This window comes from Narcine bancroftii, chromosome 1 (genome assembly GCF_036971445.1).
Source record: "Narcine bancroftii isolate sNarBan1 chromosome 1, sNarBan1.hap1, whole genome shotgun sequence".
Classification (NCBI taxonomy): domain Eukaryota; kingdom Metazoa; phylum Chordata; class Chondrichthyes; order Torpediniformes; family Narcinidae; genus Narcine; species Narcine bancroftii.
In genome coordinates this window covers 25,846,859-25,862,717 of record NC_091469.1, presented here as the reverse complement: position 1 = coordinate 25,862,717, position 15,859 = coordinate 25,846,859, and the positions used below count along the sequence as shown (strand labels likewise).

Sequence of the window (15,859 nt, the reverse complement as noted above, 5' to 3'; positions counted from 1 at the left end):
ACTGTCTCACTGGTTTCTGATTACCTGGAAGACACAGTGGTGAAAAGTTGTTTGCAATGAACAGGATAATTATGTAGCATAACAAGACAGGAAAACCAATAACATGATACTTTCCAAAACTTAAAAAAAGATGCAGACTCATTGCAGTTGGAGGCAAGTTTGTGGACTGGTTATTCCAGGAGGTGTGCTATGATTTCTTAATTATTAGCCACAATAATCTCTTGGGGATGTGAGCAGCTTTTTTTTCTACTGAAGTCAATAAGGTCAGATCGAACCAATGAGGAGTTACAGTATAAAATAGTAGTAATGGCCCAAAATTGGTTCCTCTGACCTCGTCTTTGTGCTGTCATCACACTTGCCGCTCACTGCACATGTGCCAGCTGGCACAATTTAAAGCCCCTTTAAAATATATGCTACTGGCCCCGCAATACCTTAATTCAGCACTGAGTACAAGACCATGGACAGACATGTCAGCAAGGGAATGGAATGGAGAATTGAAATGGGTGGACAGATATTAATTTAAGAAATAACATCACAGTATTCGAACAAATTTGGGATCCGTACATGGAACACAATAGAGATCCACACTATTGTGGTGGACAGCCGAGATGCTCAACAAAGCGATCTCCCAGTCTGTTTCTAGTCTCTCCGATGTAGAGGAGACTACAATGGGAGCACCAGATGCCATAATGATCCCTGTAGATTCACAAATGAAATGTTGCTTCACTTGGAAGGACTGTTTGGGGCCCCTAATAGTGGTGAGGGAGGAGGTCTGGGTGCAAGTGGAGCATCTCCTGCAGTCACAGGGGTAAAATTGGTGGGGAGGGGAGGAATGGACAAGGGAGTCATGGAGGAAGTAGTCCCTGTGGAAGGTGGAGAGGGGAATATGTGCCTCGTGGTGGGATCACATAGTCGGTGGCAGAGATGGCGGAGGAGGATATGTTGGATGCGGAGTCTGGTGGGGTGATAGGTGAGAACAAGAGGAATTCTGTCCTTGTTCTGCATAGGGGGAGGGGGACAAGATATGTATGGTTAATGGAGGATACTGCAGGAGAGTGCCAAGTTGATGGTGGTAGAGGAAAAGCCATGTTGTTTGAAGAAGGTGGACATCTCTGATCTGGCATGGAAGTCTTCTTCTTGCGTACAGATGCAACAGAGATGAAGGAATTGAGAGAATAAAATGGAATCCATACAGGGGACATGGTAGGAAGAGGTGTAGTTGAAGTAGCTATGGGAATTGGTGGGTTTATGAAGATGTCTATCGAGAGCTTGTCTCCTAAGATGGAGACAGAAAGATTGAGGAAAGGGAGAGCACTGCTAGAGATGGACCAAGGGAATTTGAGGATGGGGTGAAAGTTGGCAGCAAAATGGATGAAGTAATTGAGCTCAAACAAGCTCCAGAGGATTGTTAACTCGGTCTGTGACATCACGAGCACCAGTCTTCACTCCATCAAGGACATCTACAGGAGATGGTATCTTCAGAAAGCAACCTCTATCCTCAAGGACCCTTACTACCCAGGCCATGCCCCCTTCAGTCTGTTACCATCAGGAAAAAGGTACAGGAGCCTGAAGACGAGCACTCAGCGGCACAAGGACAGCTTCTTCCCCTCTGCCATCAGATTCCTGAATGAACAATGAACCACAGATACTGCCTTACGTTTTCTTGCTCTATTTTTATTTATTTTGTAAGATGGTTTATACATATGTTTGCATTGTGATGCTGCCACAAAACAACAAATTTTGTGACATGTTCATGACAATAAGTTCTGATTCTTATCTCTAACGTCTGACTTAGGAAGGGATAAAAAGAAAATTCTGATTTTTGGATAGACCAGGCTAAATATCCACAATTGGGCAAGAAAAGAAAAGCTCCTCTTGGAAAACAGTCTCACTCACTCACTCACAAAAAAACATACTGGCTCATTTAAAGCTTCCTTTTATTGTCACATAATAAAATACTAAAAACGTAATGTACATGATACACTTCAAACTTTGGGAAGATCTAAACCAGGTATTAAATAAAATCACAAAAAGCAACATACCAAAAAATCCAGAGATCTTTCTTCTAAGTAATATAGGAAATAGAGAACTTGGACTTGATTTGGATGGAGCACAAAAAAGATTTATAATGATAGCCTTAGCTGTAGCAAAAAAATGTATTATGTCAACCTGGAAATTAGAAGATGGCCTGAGAATACAGCAATGGTACATAGAAATTAATAAATGTATTCCATTGGAAAAAATAACATATAATTTAAGAAATAACATCACAGTATTCGAACAAATTTGGGAACCGTACATGGAACACAATAGAGAAGTCCTACCGCGGACCTCTACCACCTAAAATGACAGAAGGAGAAGATGACAAAATGAACTGACCCAGTATGTAAAAGTAGAAGACACAAATTTCTTGTTTACTTTCATTGTGTGACGACGTTGTTTAACGGGTTTAATGTATCGTATAGATTGAACGTTGAGTGAATGGGGAGTGGGGGTGAAGGAGGGAGGGAAGGGAGGGGAGGAAAAAGGGGAGAAAATGACACTGTGTATATTCAAGAGGGAAATGTCTGTGTGTATTTTGGTCAGTATGGTTCATAGTGTGAAAAATAAAAAAATTAAAAAAAACTTTTGTCTGCCATAAGACAAACAAAGAGTTGCCATGATCATTGCCCAGCACCCTTAACAGTTGGAGAAAAAGAAGCAAAAGAGAGTCCCTTCAGAAATACTGAATGTCCATAGATTCGCCTTCAGCCCTCTACAGCTGCATAAACTCAATTACAAACCATGAGCAAGTGAGCTCCAGGTCCAAACCCCTAATACGATTAGGAAGCCTTCAGTGCTTTAAATAATTTTAAATAGGATCAATAGATATTAGCCAAACAAAAGGTTTAAGAGAATTTGGAACCAAAATAAACTGTTTCTATTGGACAAATGCAATATTGGAGAAACTCAGCAAGTCAAACAGTGAACTTTATATAGTAAAGATAAAGATACTGTAAAACCCCTGGTATCTGACACCTATCAGAATTGCTAGATGTCGGATAAGTGTATTTTCTGGTCACCTGCATTAAGAATAAACAGTTTAAAAGACAAATATATATGAATTAGTACTTGCACTGAACAAATTTCACTTGCATGAATATATAAACTTTAAAGCATTTTACCTTATTTCCAGTCACAGTCTTGGAAAACATTTAACCGCTGCTGCATCTCAGGTTCCTTCCCCTCCACGGAGCCACCCAAAGGATGAGCAATAGGATTGTAGATAATTACCACCCCCCCCCCCCCCCCCAAGTTTGCAGATAAAGCTTCTGACTGGGGTGACTCTTACTAAGTGGGGATAAGGAGGCAGCATCAACCAACTCTTCATCTTGGGTGAAACCATTGCTGTTACACACAAAGCACGACCAAGGCACTCCACTGGTTGAATATTTGCTCCCAAAGGTTTGTGTGCTACTTCAGAGACCATTTACTTTTACAATTTTAAACTTGTGTAATTTTACCTTTTCATTTTATTCTAATTTATTTTAGTTTTTAAATATATTTTCCCTTTTATTCCCCCCCACCCCCCACCCTTTGCTTGAGACTGCTGGTTACTTGAATTCCGGATACCAGGGGTTTTACTGTCCATTACCAATATTTCAGGCTTGAGCCCTTCATCAAGGTTAGAGGAAAATACAGGCAGGTGCCCCCATACATTGCTCATACCTCGATGAAGGGCTCAAGTCTGAAATGTTGGTTATGTATCTTTATCTTTGATATATAAATTACGCTGTTTGACCTGCTGAGTTTCTCCAGGAATGTGTTTTTACTTCAATTATGGAGTCTGTAGACTTTTGTGTTTTCTATTGGACTTCATCAGTTTTTGTTAGTCTTGGAAAAATGTATCTAAATAATTCAAGATAATGCAAGTTAGCCACCGGTAAAATAAGTTGGAAACTTGAGAGAAACAACATTGCCCAGAAAGTGTTCAGAATGTAGAATTCACTATCGCACAGAATGGTTGAGACAAATCGCCTTGAGGGGAAACAGAAAAAACACGAGTGAGAGGTGGGATAAAATGCTTGATGAAAAATGAAGAGGTGCAGGCTTGTGTGGTGTTTAAACACTGCTGTGGGGCAGTTCCTCTGTTGACTCTTTGAGTTTTTAGTTTGGTTTTAATAACAATCTAAACTTTCAGGATTAAGCCAATGCAATGTCGTATGCGATGAAATTTGGAAAAGGTTTAAAGCATTCAGAATCTTTACAGAAGACGACTTGCATTGTGTCTGGAGATTATAAAATGTGATGTTAATGTGCTTGGATTTTGATTTCACAATGTGCTTGTTTGAACCATCATTAGGCCAATTCAGTTTTCTGTAATATTTGGTAATAATGCTGCAGGAACAGTTTGTTCACACTAAGTTGTGTACTGTTATGATTCCATTCTTGTGGTGTTTTTGCTCTATTCCTCTTTCCTCCCACCCCCACAATCTCCACTACTGTCCCCTCTCTTCGCACAGAAACTTTGGTTCAAAAACTGTGTTTCAATTTTACGGGAGTAAGCCGTTAAGGGAAAATCGGACAATTTGTGAAGAAACCAACCAGGCAGCAAGTGAAATAAGTGAAAGTCCTTCGCTGCCCAAAGAAGCAGATACATCAGGTAGGGCTACATGGAAGTTGGGGTGGGGGGGGGGGGGGGGGTTGGGGAGGAGAAATGAGAGCAATTCCAGGCACTAATATTGACCAAGCCTATTTGTTTTACTAGATTTCACCATTTTAACCTGGGGACTTGATCATTACTTAGTTTTTCTTTGAAAGCTGATTTGAATATTGTTTTATTTAATGTCATATTCGAGTGCAAGTAGGGTCACTAAATGTTGAAACTATCAATGCCACAGATCCTGAAGAGATGGGAGCAGGTGAGTCTGATCCCAAATTCAGCTCCAAAAGTGTTTCATTCTAAAGAAATAGATTAAGTTTTTGGGGTGTTGCACGATCAATAACTACAAGCAGACATATTGAAGTGACATATTAGACTTTAATAACCTGAAACACAGGCATGTCTTCACATGCTGCTGGCCCAGTTCCAAGGATGGTTTGAAGGGAGGAGACTAGGGTGGTTCATCCTTTGTTCAGGAATCTTACGGGGAGGAGTTAGAGACGGAGGCGGACCAGCCTGTACAATGCCGTGTTCCACCACATTCACCCTTTATTTTTAGATAGTAAAGCGCAACGGAGTCCATTGTTACTGTTCGTTCAGTCTTTTACAGTTCACAGATCAAGCTGGTCCGGTGGATTCATCCACTGCTGTGATTGCCGCAGCTCCAGTCATGTAGTTGCCTGCTCCTGCGGGGCGGTGACCTGTATCGCGGGCTGAATATCCAGGAACTGAGCTGTATTAGCCCGAACCAGTTTGGGGGAGGGGGCGTGAGGGTGTTTGGGGTTCAGTTTGTGGTTGCAGGGGTGGTGTGGATGAAGGCCTGAGGATAGTGGTGGTGGGTTCGAGCACTCGTTTGTCAACAAGATACAAGGGACCGGCTGGTTGGTGGGTAGGGCTCCTGAGTGCACCTCTGTTAATGGAGCCCTTGCATGAGCCAGGTCCTGGATGGATATCGTGACTTCCCGCCCATCCTGGTAGTGCACATGGGCGTATTGGGGTTCCCATGTAGGAGGTGCACCTCCTCGACCAGCAAGTCTGCCTTGTGGTTTCTAATATGCCTGCAGAGTAGTACCAGCCCTGGGGTCGTCAGCCAGACTGGCAGCGTGGTTCCTGACCGACCTCCTGGGGAAGGAGAACAGTTTCTCATCTGGGGTGGCATTCGTAGCTGTACTTAGTAGGGATCAGGTGGCATGTAGAGCTTCCAGAAGGACTGGGAGACAGGCATCCCTTTTGACTTGAGGGCCAAGAGGACTGTCCCCAGATTATGCCTTTCTCCCTTTCCACCTGCCCGTTTCTGTGGGGGTTATAGCTGGTGGTTCTGCTTTTGGTTATGCCCTTGGACAGGAAATATTGGCACAACTCCTCACTCATGAATGAGAACCCCCGATCACTGTGAATGTAGCTGGGGTATCCGAACATGGTGAAGAGGTTGCGGAGAACTTTAATGACCGTGGGTGTGGACATATCGGACAATAGTGAATAGGAAGTGTGAGTACTCATCCACGATGTTGAGGAAGTACACTGTGATAGTATGCAGGTCTTAAAGGGTTGCTCCTAGCAAGACCCAGATCATTCTGGACTGGTTGACCTACATGTGATACGCTCCAGTCTTCTTGTTAATAAAAAGCCTTGGTTTGGATCAACAAGCTTTTGATTCTTTCGACGTGCACTACAGTTTTATTAACTAGTAAGTTTTCAAGGGATGGAGTGTATGCTGCGATCGGAACGCCTCAACATCGACCAGCAGTCGGCTACAGATTCGAATTACTTTAAGCACTGGGTGAGGTGTTTCGAAGCTTACCTACAACTCTCTGACCCTGCCGTGGAGGAGGATGGCCATCGACTACTAGTATTGATGTCTATGGTGTGCCCGAGAGTCTATGAGAGCATCCAGGACGCAGCCACTTATGCCGCAGCCATGAAGGTGTTGAAAGGACTCTACGAGCAACAGGTAAACAGGGTCTACGCCCGGTACAAACTAGCGACAAGGAGGCAACTGCCAGTGAGTCCTGTAGAGCTTATAGCCAAGCACTAAGGGCACTGGGCAGATCCTGTGCCTGCTCAGACAGAACTGCTGCTGAGACCACTGACGATCTCATCCGGGATGCTTACATGGCCGGGGTCCAATCGAATGAGGTGAGGCAACGCCTGCTAAAGCACAGGGGAGAAAACCTAGAGGACGTGATCCGGATCGCAGAGACAATGGAGGATGTGGTCTTAAGTATGGACGCTTACTCTCAGGGCTGGACACCATGCTATGAAGTGAGTAGGATGTCCTCCCTCAACCCTACTACCCCACAGCCCACTGACAGCCTGTTGGCCACCGCTACACTGGCTGAGGTGACCCCAAAATGGTACTTCTGCGGTAGGGATAAGCACAGCAGGTCCCAGTGACCAGCAAGGAAAGCCAGGTGCCAGAAGTGCCTTAAAAATGGCCACTTTGCTGTGGTCTGTCGCTCCAAAATGGCCGCCGTCAAACACAGCGCCTCGTGTGAGGCCCAACCGTCACCCTCCCATTCAAACATCTCTTCTTCAGAGCTCTCGTCCAATGAGAGCAAGGGCTCCACCGCGCGGCAGCACCTGATGTCATGGGGCAGGCGCCGAGCGCGGAAGGTACAGCCCACTCTTGCCGCAATGACGTTGGCCTATTTGGACCTCCCACACGGAGCAACGAGCGCCCAGGCCCAAGCCCCAAATTCAACGACCGCTGCCATCGCTGCTACCGACACTGCCAACCAGGTACCCGCCGCTGCCGATACCCGATGCTGCCGACCTGGGACCTGACGCTGCCGACCAGGGACCCGATGCTGCCGACCAGGTATCCGCCGCCGCTACCACCATTGCCACCGCCACCGACGCTGCCATCGCCACCGGCACTGCCAACCAGGTACCCACCACTGCTACTAATGCTACCAACCAGGTACCCACCGCCGCTACCGCCAACGACTACCCATCTGACTGCCCCACCACCGCCAACTGCAAGCAGCGACCCCCAGCACTTACTGTTGGCTGGTCGACACCCCCAGCAGGCTGCAGGAAGCAGCCCCATCTCCTCGATGCTGACAGCTCCAGCCTGATTGCATGACTGCAGCTGTAACATCATCATGCACACGTAGTGCACTTCAGACTCCACTGTTCCCAACACAGGTCTCTGCATCAGTGACCCTGGACCAGGACTGCCCCCATCCCCTTACAAAAGCAATGGAACTGATTAAAGTGCATGGACACCATACCAATTGCTTATTTGACTCAGGGTCAACCAAGAGTTTTATCCGTCCAGACCTGGCCCACCGTTGCGGACTGGTCATTTCCCCCATTGACCAGAAGATTTCATTGGCGACCAGATCACACTCAACTGGGGTAAAGGGGTATTAAATGGTGACCCTGAAAGTCCAGGGCATCACATTTACCGATTTTAAACTGTTAGTCCTCCCCCAACTGTGCACTCCTGTATTGCTGGGACTGGATTTTCAGTGCCAGTTCTGAACTGTTTCCCTGCACTATGGGGGGCCTCATGCCCCACTCTCTGTCTGTCTCTTCCCACCTTGGAGGCCTCCTGCCAGCGACAGCCCACACCACCAGCCACTGTGCCCCGACGCCCCACTTGTAGCCTCTCCACCCTCCGGGCGCCCCTCCAGCACTCTTCACAAACCTCACCCCTGGCTGGATACCAGTGGCCACCAAAAGCCAGCAGTTTAATTACGAAGACAGAAAATTCATCACAAGTGAGGTGCGCAGACTGCTGGACGAGGGCATTATCGAACCCAGCTCAAGTCCCTGGAGGGCTCAGGTGGTGGTGGTTAAAAACGGGGAGAAGCCACGGATGGTTGTTGACTACAGCCAGACAGTCAACTGCTTCATGCTTCTGGATGTGTACCCCCTTCCACGGATCATGGATGTGGTGAATCACATCGCCCAATACCATGTGTTCTCCACCATTGACTTATTTTCGGCCTATCACCAGCTCCCGATCCGCTGAGGAGACCGACACGAACGGATGGCTGTATCAATTCCTCAGGGTACCCTTTGGGGTCACGAATGGTGTCGCGGTTTTCCAGCGGGAAATGGACCGGATGGTAGACCAGAACGGGCTAACAGCTACTTTCCCATATCTGGACAATGTCACCATCTGTGGCCATAACACGCAAGACCATGATGCGGACCTCGAGAAATTATTTCAGACTGCGATTCAGCTGAACTTAACCTACAATTTCGACAAGTGTGTCTTCCAGACCACTTGGCTCGCAATTCTAGGTTGCGTGGTGGAGAACGGGGTGGTAATGCCAGACCCTGACCGCATGCATCCCCTCATAGACTTGCCCCCCCACACACCCAAAAGGCACTCAGACTTTTTCGTACTATGCCCAATGGGTTCCACACTATGCCGACAAGTCATGGCCACTCATCAAGACCACCTCCTTCCCCGTCAACCAAAGCCAAAGCGGCCTTCGACTGCATCAAATCGGATATTCGCGGTGGAGCCCTTGCTGTTACAACGCTGCACGCCATCGACGAGTCCATTCCATTCCAAGTAGAGAGCGACGCATCCGATTTTGCACTGGCGGCCACTTTGAACCAGGCCAGCTGGCCAGTAGCCTTCTCCAGGACCCTCCAGGGCCCTGAGAGCCGATACTCTTCTGTCGAGAAGGAGGGCCAGGCCATAGTCAAAGCAGAACGTCGTTGGAGACATTACCTCACTGGCAGGTACTTTACACTGCTGACCGACCAATGGGCGGTCTCCTTCAAGTTTAGCAAATCCCAGCAAGGTAAGATCAAAAACGACAAGATCGCTAGGTGGAGAATCGAACTCTCCACCTTCAATTATGACATACTGTACCGGCCTGGTAAACTTAATGACCCACCAGATGCACTCTCCAGGGGGTCTTGCACCAACATACAACTGGACAGGCTGCAGAGACTCCACGAGGAGCTCTGTCATCCAGGGGTCACTAGGTTCACGCACTTTGTTAAGGCTTGCAACCTGTCCTACACGATCAAGGAGATTCGCTCCTTGACCCGAGCCTGCCTGGTGTGTGCTGAGTGCAAGCCCCACTTCTTCCATCTGGAGAACACCCACATCAACAAAGCCACCCGACCCTTTGAACATCTAAGCGTGGACTTCAAGGGGCCCCTACCGTCGACCAACCCTAACACCTACATTCTTACGGTGATCAACGAGTATTCTTGCTTCCCGTTCGCTGTGCCCTGCTCGGACATGACCGCCTCCTCAGTCATAGAGGCCCTGCACAGCATCTTCGCCATCTTCGAGTACCCCAGTTACATCCACAGTGACCGGGGGTCCTTGTTTATGAGCGCCGAGCTACGGCAGTACCTTCTGGAGCGTGGTATTGCTTCGAGCAGGACCACCAGCTATAACCCACACGGTAATGGGCAGGTCAAAAAAGAGAATGCCACCATCTGGAAAGTGGTTACACTTGTCCTCCGGTCCAAAGGCCTCCCCACCGCTCGTTGGCAGAACGTGCTCACTAGCGCAATACCCTCAATCCGCTCTCTCCTATGCACCACGACCAATGTCACCCCCCCATGAAAAGATGTTCTCTTTCCCGAGGAAATCCGAATCAGGAATAACCATGCCGGCGTGGCTCACAGTTCCTGGGCCTGTCCTCCTGTAACGCCACATCCAGTACTCAAAGAACGACCCTTTGGTTGACTGAGTGATGATGCTCCATGCGAACCCGCATTATGCATACATTGAGTACCTGGATGGGCGGGAGGACACAGTCTCGGTAAGGGACCTAGCCCAAGCCGGATCGGACCCAGCAGTGCACCCAACCCAACCTCCTTCAACTCCTTCTCCCCTAGGTCACGTGCTCAAACAGAGGGATCAGCACCACCCCACCAACACAAGCCAGCCTGTCGACAACGCCATTGGGGAATTGAGCGAAGCGATGGCCGCACCCAATGAGCCCGCCAGTGACACAACTCCAGCGACCCCAATCCCAGCACCATGATGCTCACGCCGGACGATCAGGCCCCCAGGCCATTACAGCCCCTAACCTCCCACCAGTTTCCCCCCCCCCCCTTTTCTTTTTTACAGCCCTCCATGCACCCTGGGGTTAGTTCTCAAAGAATGTGATAGTACAGATTCTATCACCAATGTGTATATCACCAATTGTGGTATAGGATGGTGGTGATTGGCTGAGAGCTTAGCCACGCCTACTGGCAGGTCTTAAAGGGTTGCTCCTAGCCAGACTCTTCTAGTTAATAAAAGCCTTGGTTTGGATCAACAAGCTTTTGATTCGCACTACATACACATTCCGATTTGAAGGGGTGAGTGGCCTTAATCAGTTGAGCCTTCTCCAGCTGGTAGAAGTGCAACTTGCACTCCGCACAGACTGAGCAATTACGGGTCAGCTTCCCAATCTCCTCCACTGAACAGGGGAGGTTGAGGGCCCTCACAGAGTGGTAGAGCCTGGTGACCCCGGAGTGGCAGAGGCTATCATGGAGGGCCTAGAGGCAGTCTGTTTGTGCATTAGTGCAGGTACCCCGGGACAGGGCATCGGGCAGCTCATTGAGTTTCCCAGGCCAGTATAAGAGGCTCTAAAGGCTGTGTACGGCCCCTCACCCCAAGTCCAAAGCCCGCTGCGCAGCTCAGACGGCAAAGTCCTCCTCAGCGACAAGATCTCCATCCTCAACCGATGGTCAGAACACTTCCAATCTCTTTTCAGTGCCAACCGCTCAGTCCAAGATTCCGCCCTGCTCCAGCTCCCTCAACAGCCCCTAAGGCTAGAGCTGGATGAGGTTCTCACCCTGGATGAGACATATAAGGCAATCGAACAACTGAAAAGTGGCAAAGCAGCAGGTATGGATGGAATCCCCCCAGAGGTCTGGAAGGCTGGCGGCAAAACTCTGCATGCCAAACTGCATGAGTTTTTCAAGCTTTGTTGGGACCAAGGAAAACTGCCTCAGGATCTTCGTGATGCCACCATCATCACCCTGCACAAAAACAAAGGCGAGAAATCAGACTGCTCAAACTACAGGGGAATCACGTTGCTCTCCATTGCAGGCAAAATCTTCGCTAGGATTCTACTAAATAGAATAATACCTAGTGTCGCCGAGAATATTCTCCCAGAATCACAGTGCGGCTTTCGCGCAAACAGAGGAACTACTGACATGGTCTTTGCCCTCAGACAGCTCCAAGAAAAGTGCAGAGAACAAAACAAAGGACTCTACATCACCTTTGTTGACCTCACAAAAGCCTTCGACACCGTGAGCAGGAAAGGGCTTTGGCAAATACTAGAGCGCATCGGATGTCCCCCAACGTTCCTCAACATGATTATCCAACTGCACGAAAACCAACAAGGTCGGGTCAGATACAGCAATGAGCTCTCTGAACCCTTCTCCATTAACAATGGCGTGAAGCAAGGCTGTGTTCTCGCACCAACCCTCTTTTCAATCTTCTTCAGCATGATGCTGAACCAAGCCATGAAAGACCCCAACAATGAAGACGCTGTTTACATCCGGTACCGCACGGATGGCAGTCTCTTCAATCTGAGGCGCCTGCAAGCTCACACCAAGACACAAGAGAAACTTGTCCGTGAACTACTCTTTGCAGACGATGCCGCTTTAGTTGCCCATTCAGAGCCAGCTCTTCAGCGCTTGACGTCCTGCTTTGCGGAAACTGCCAAAATGTTTGGCCTGGAAGTCAACCTGAAGAAAACTGAGGTCCTCCATCAGCCAGCTCCCCACCATGACTACCAGCCCCCCCACATCTCCATCGGGCACACAAAACTCAAAACGGTCAACCAGTTTACCTATCTCGGCTGCACCATTTCATCAGATGCAAGGATCGACAATGAGATAGACAACAGACTCGCCAAGGCAAATAGCGCCTTTGGAAGACTACACAAAAGAGTCTGGAAAAACAACCAACTGAAAAACCTCACAAAGATAAGCATATACAGAGCCGTTGTCATACCCACACTCCTGTTCGGCTCCGAATCATGGGTCCTCTACCGGCATCACCTACGGCTCCTAGAACGGTTCCACCAGCGTTGTCTCCGCTCCATCCTCAACATCCATTGGAGCGCTTTCATCCCTAACGTCGAAGTACTCGAGATGGCAGAGGTCGACATCATCGAGTCCACGCTGCTGAAGATCCAGCTGCGCTGGATTGGTCACGTCTCCAGAATGGAGGACCATCGCCTTCCCAAGATTGTGTTATATGGCGAGCTCTCCACTGGCCACCGTGACAGAGGTGCACCAAAGAAAAGGTACAAGGACTGCCTAAAGAAATCTCTTGGTGCCTGCCACATTGACCACCACCAGTGGGCTGATAACGCCTCAAACCGTGCATCTTGGCGCCTCACAGTTTGGCGGGCAGCAACCTCCTTTGAAGAAGACCGCAGAGCCCACCTCACTGACAAAAGGCAAAGGAGGAAAAACCCAACACCCAACCCCAACCAACCAATTTTCCCCTGCAGCCGCTGCAACCGTGTCTGCCTGTCCCGCATCGGACTTGTCAGCCACAAACGAGCCTGCAGCTGACGTGGACTTTTACCCCCTCCATAAATCTTCGTCCGCGAAGCCAAGCCAAAGAAAAGAAGGTGGACAGTTTGATTCTCCACCTCATGATCTTGTCAAGGGTCCGGGAAAAGAATGCCACGGGCCTACCTGCTTGGTACAGTGTGGCGGCCACAGTGAAGTCAGAGGCATCGGTCTTCACCTGGAAAGGGATGGATTCATAAATGGCGTGCATCACTGTCTTGGCAATCACATCTTTGATGCCCTCAAAAGCCTTCTGGGCCTCCGCCGATGGGGGAAATGTGGTGGTCTTCACTGGGCGTGGGCCTTGTCTGCATAATTCGGGACCCACTGGGCATAGTATGAGAAGACCTCAGGAACCTTTTCAAGACGAGGTTTGGGGCAGTGGGAGTTCCAGGAGGGGGTGCATACAGTCAGGATCAGGGGCAAAAACACAATGCTCCACCACGTACCCTAGTATCGCCAGACGTGAAATACGGAACATGCACTTCTTCTGGTAATAGGTCAAGTTCAGGGCTTTGGCCATGTCGAGGAACTTCTGCAGGTTCACGTTGTGTTCCTTCTAGTTATGACCGCAGATGGTCACATTGTCCAAATACAGAAATGTCGCTTTCAATTTATGGTCATCCACCATGCCATCCATCTCCCTCTTGAACACAGACACTCCATTCGTGAAGCCGAATGGGACCTGCAGAAAATGGTAGAGATGGCCATCAGCCTCAAACGCCGTGTACAGGTGGTCCTCAGGGTGGATCGGGATTTGGTGATAAGCTGACTTGAAGTCAATGGTAGAGAAGACCTGATACTGGGCGATCTCATTCACTATGTCAGCTATGAAGGGAAGTGGGTGGGCATCCAAAAAGGTGAACTGATTGATGGTCTGGCTGGTGCTTCTCCACTCTTCACCATCACCACTTGTGCCCTCTTGGGGCTGTTAATGGGCTCTATAATACCCTCCTCTAGCAATTGCCCTACTTTTACTTTTATAAATTCCCTGTCCCCAGGACTGTATCATCTACTTTTCGTGGCAACCGGTTTGCAGTCTGGGGTGAGATTCTGGAACAGGTGGGTGGAGGGACCCGGAGGGTGGCCAGGCCACAAGTCAGGTGGCCTGGACAGTATTTCGGTGTTTGATTGGCTGTGTTCGGAGTGAGGGGCAGGCTATCCTGGAATTGGTTGTTTTGGACCAATTGGAAGGGAGGATGGGGCCTGACAAACTGCATGAGCTTGCTCTTAAGCTGGCACTGGAAATCCAGTCCCAGTATGACTCTCGTGCAGAGGTGGGGCATGATGAGCAGCTTGCAGTTTTTATACTTCCTTCCCCTCACTGTTGCAGCACCCACTGATTTCCATGGATTGAGATTTTGATGCTAGTGCGACTTTACAACTCATGGGACACTGCGAAGGAATAGTGTTGTACAGTGCCCGAGTGTATGAAACTTTCAGTGCTCCCCATGTTGAGAAGACAGCCCAGGGCGTGACCATTTACTTCTATGCCCATCATAGGTCGCGCCAGTTGGTGTGGCCTTTTCTGGTCCAGAACGATTGAGGCAAGAGTTAATTCATTCTGCTGAATCAGCGGCTGCTGCCAAGATGGCCACCCCGGAGATCCACAAGATGGCTGTCCCCGTGGATTGCATGCGGTGGGGTTCAGAAGTGACGTCAACCCATGTTGTCTTCCTCCTGATCCCACTGTTCGATTCTCTGCTGCTGGAAATGATGCTGGAAGTTGGTTGTTCTAAAATAGCAATGCTGGTTGTGGCCTGCACATGGTGCTGCTGGAGGAAGGTTTGGACTGGGATACCTTGGCATAGTGACCCTTCCTTCGGCAGTTCAAGCAAGTCGCGCTATGGGCTGGGCAGTACTTCCAGGGCTGCTTAGACTGACCACGGTAGTTGCACCTTGTGTGCTCAATGGCAGCAGTGGCTGTTAGGCACTTCATGTCCCAAGATGGCGGCACCCGTGCTCCCCACCTGGTGGCAGTTTTGCCAGCGGAATAAGCCTCGGTGATTCTCTGGGCTGCTGCCACAGTAGGGCCATCACATCATCGTACTTTCCACAGTCTCAAATTATTTGATAAGCTCAGTGGCCGACAATTGAGAAGAATAGATCGTACTTATTTACGTCATCAGTGATCTCATTGCGCCTCATGTAGGCCTTTAGACAATACAGCCACGTGTCGAACTTGGTGGAGGCCTCTGGATCTCTGGGATCGGTTTCCAGCTTCTCCACTCAGATCACCTTGTCCATGGCAGTTATTTAGGTTATTAAATTGTAGCCATCAATAACCACAACCAGACTTGAAGTGAGTGATTAAAGGCTTTAATAACCTAAAACACAGACACATCTTCTCATGCTGCTGGCCTGGATTCAAGGCTGGTATGAAGGGAGGAGAATAGGGCAGTTCAGCCTTTATTGGGGAATCTTACGGGGAGGAGTTACAGAATCGGAGGCTGGCCAGCCTGTACAGTAAGCGTGCAATGACGTGTTCTACCACACAGGGAGGGGGAGGGAATGGATTTGCAGTACTTGCCAAAGTATTTGGAAAGCAATCTCAGGGAAAAAAAAACTTCATCATGAATTCAAATGAAGTGTTAATCTTTACATTTCAGCCCCTAAAGATATTGATGAGTATTTCTGCTGTAATGTGGCTGTCATTCAATCTCAAGTAATATTCTGCCCTTAATCAATGAATTTGTTCAACTTATCAAA

At 48.6% G+C, this 15,859-nt stretch overlaps 1 protein-coding gene across 17 annotated transcripts in view; it reads left to right on the top strand.

The window, feature by feature from the left end:
- Positions 1–15,859, top strand: part of tbc1d2 (TBC1 domain family, member 2) — a 142,781-nt gene that overhangs the window by 69,799 nt on the left and 57,123 nt on the right. For all 17 annotated transcript variants that reach the window (XR_011352746.1, XR_011352736.1, XM_069922759.1 and 14 more), the window contains one exon: positions 4,503–4,642. Coding sequence is in view for 15 of the 17 variants with exons in the window: in XM_069922759.1 (XP_069778860.1) it covers positions 4,503–4,642 (140 nt within the window). In the remaining 2 variants the exon portion in view is untranslated. The remainder of the gene's footprint in view (positions 1–4,502; positions 4,643–15,859) is intronic.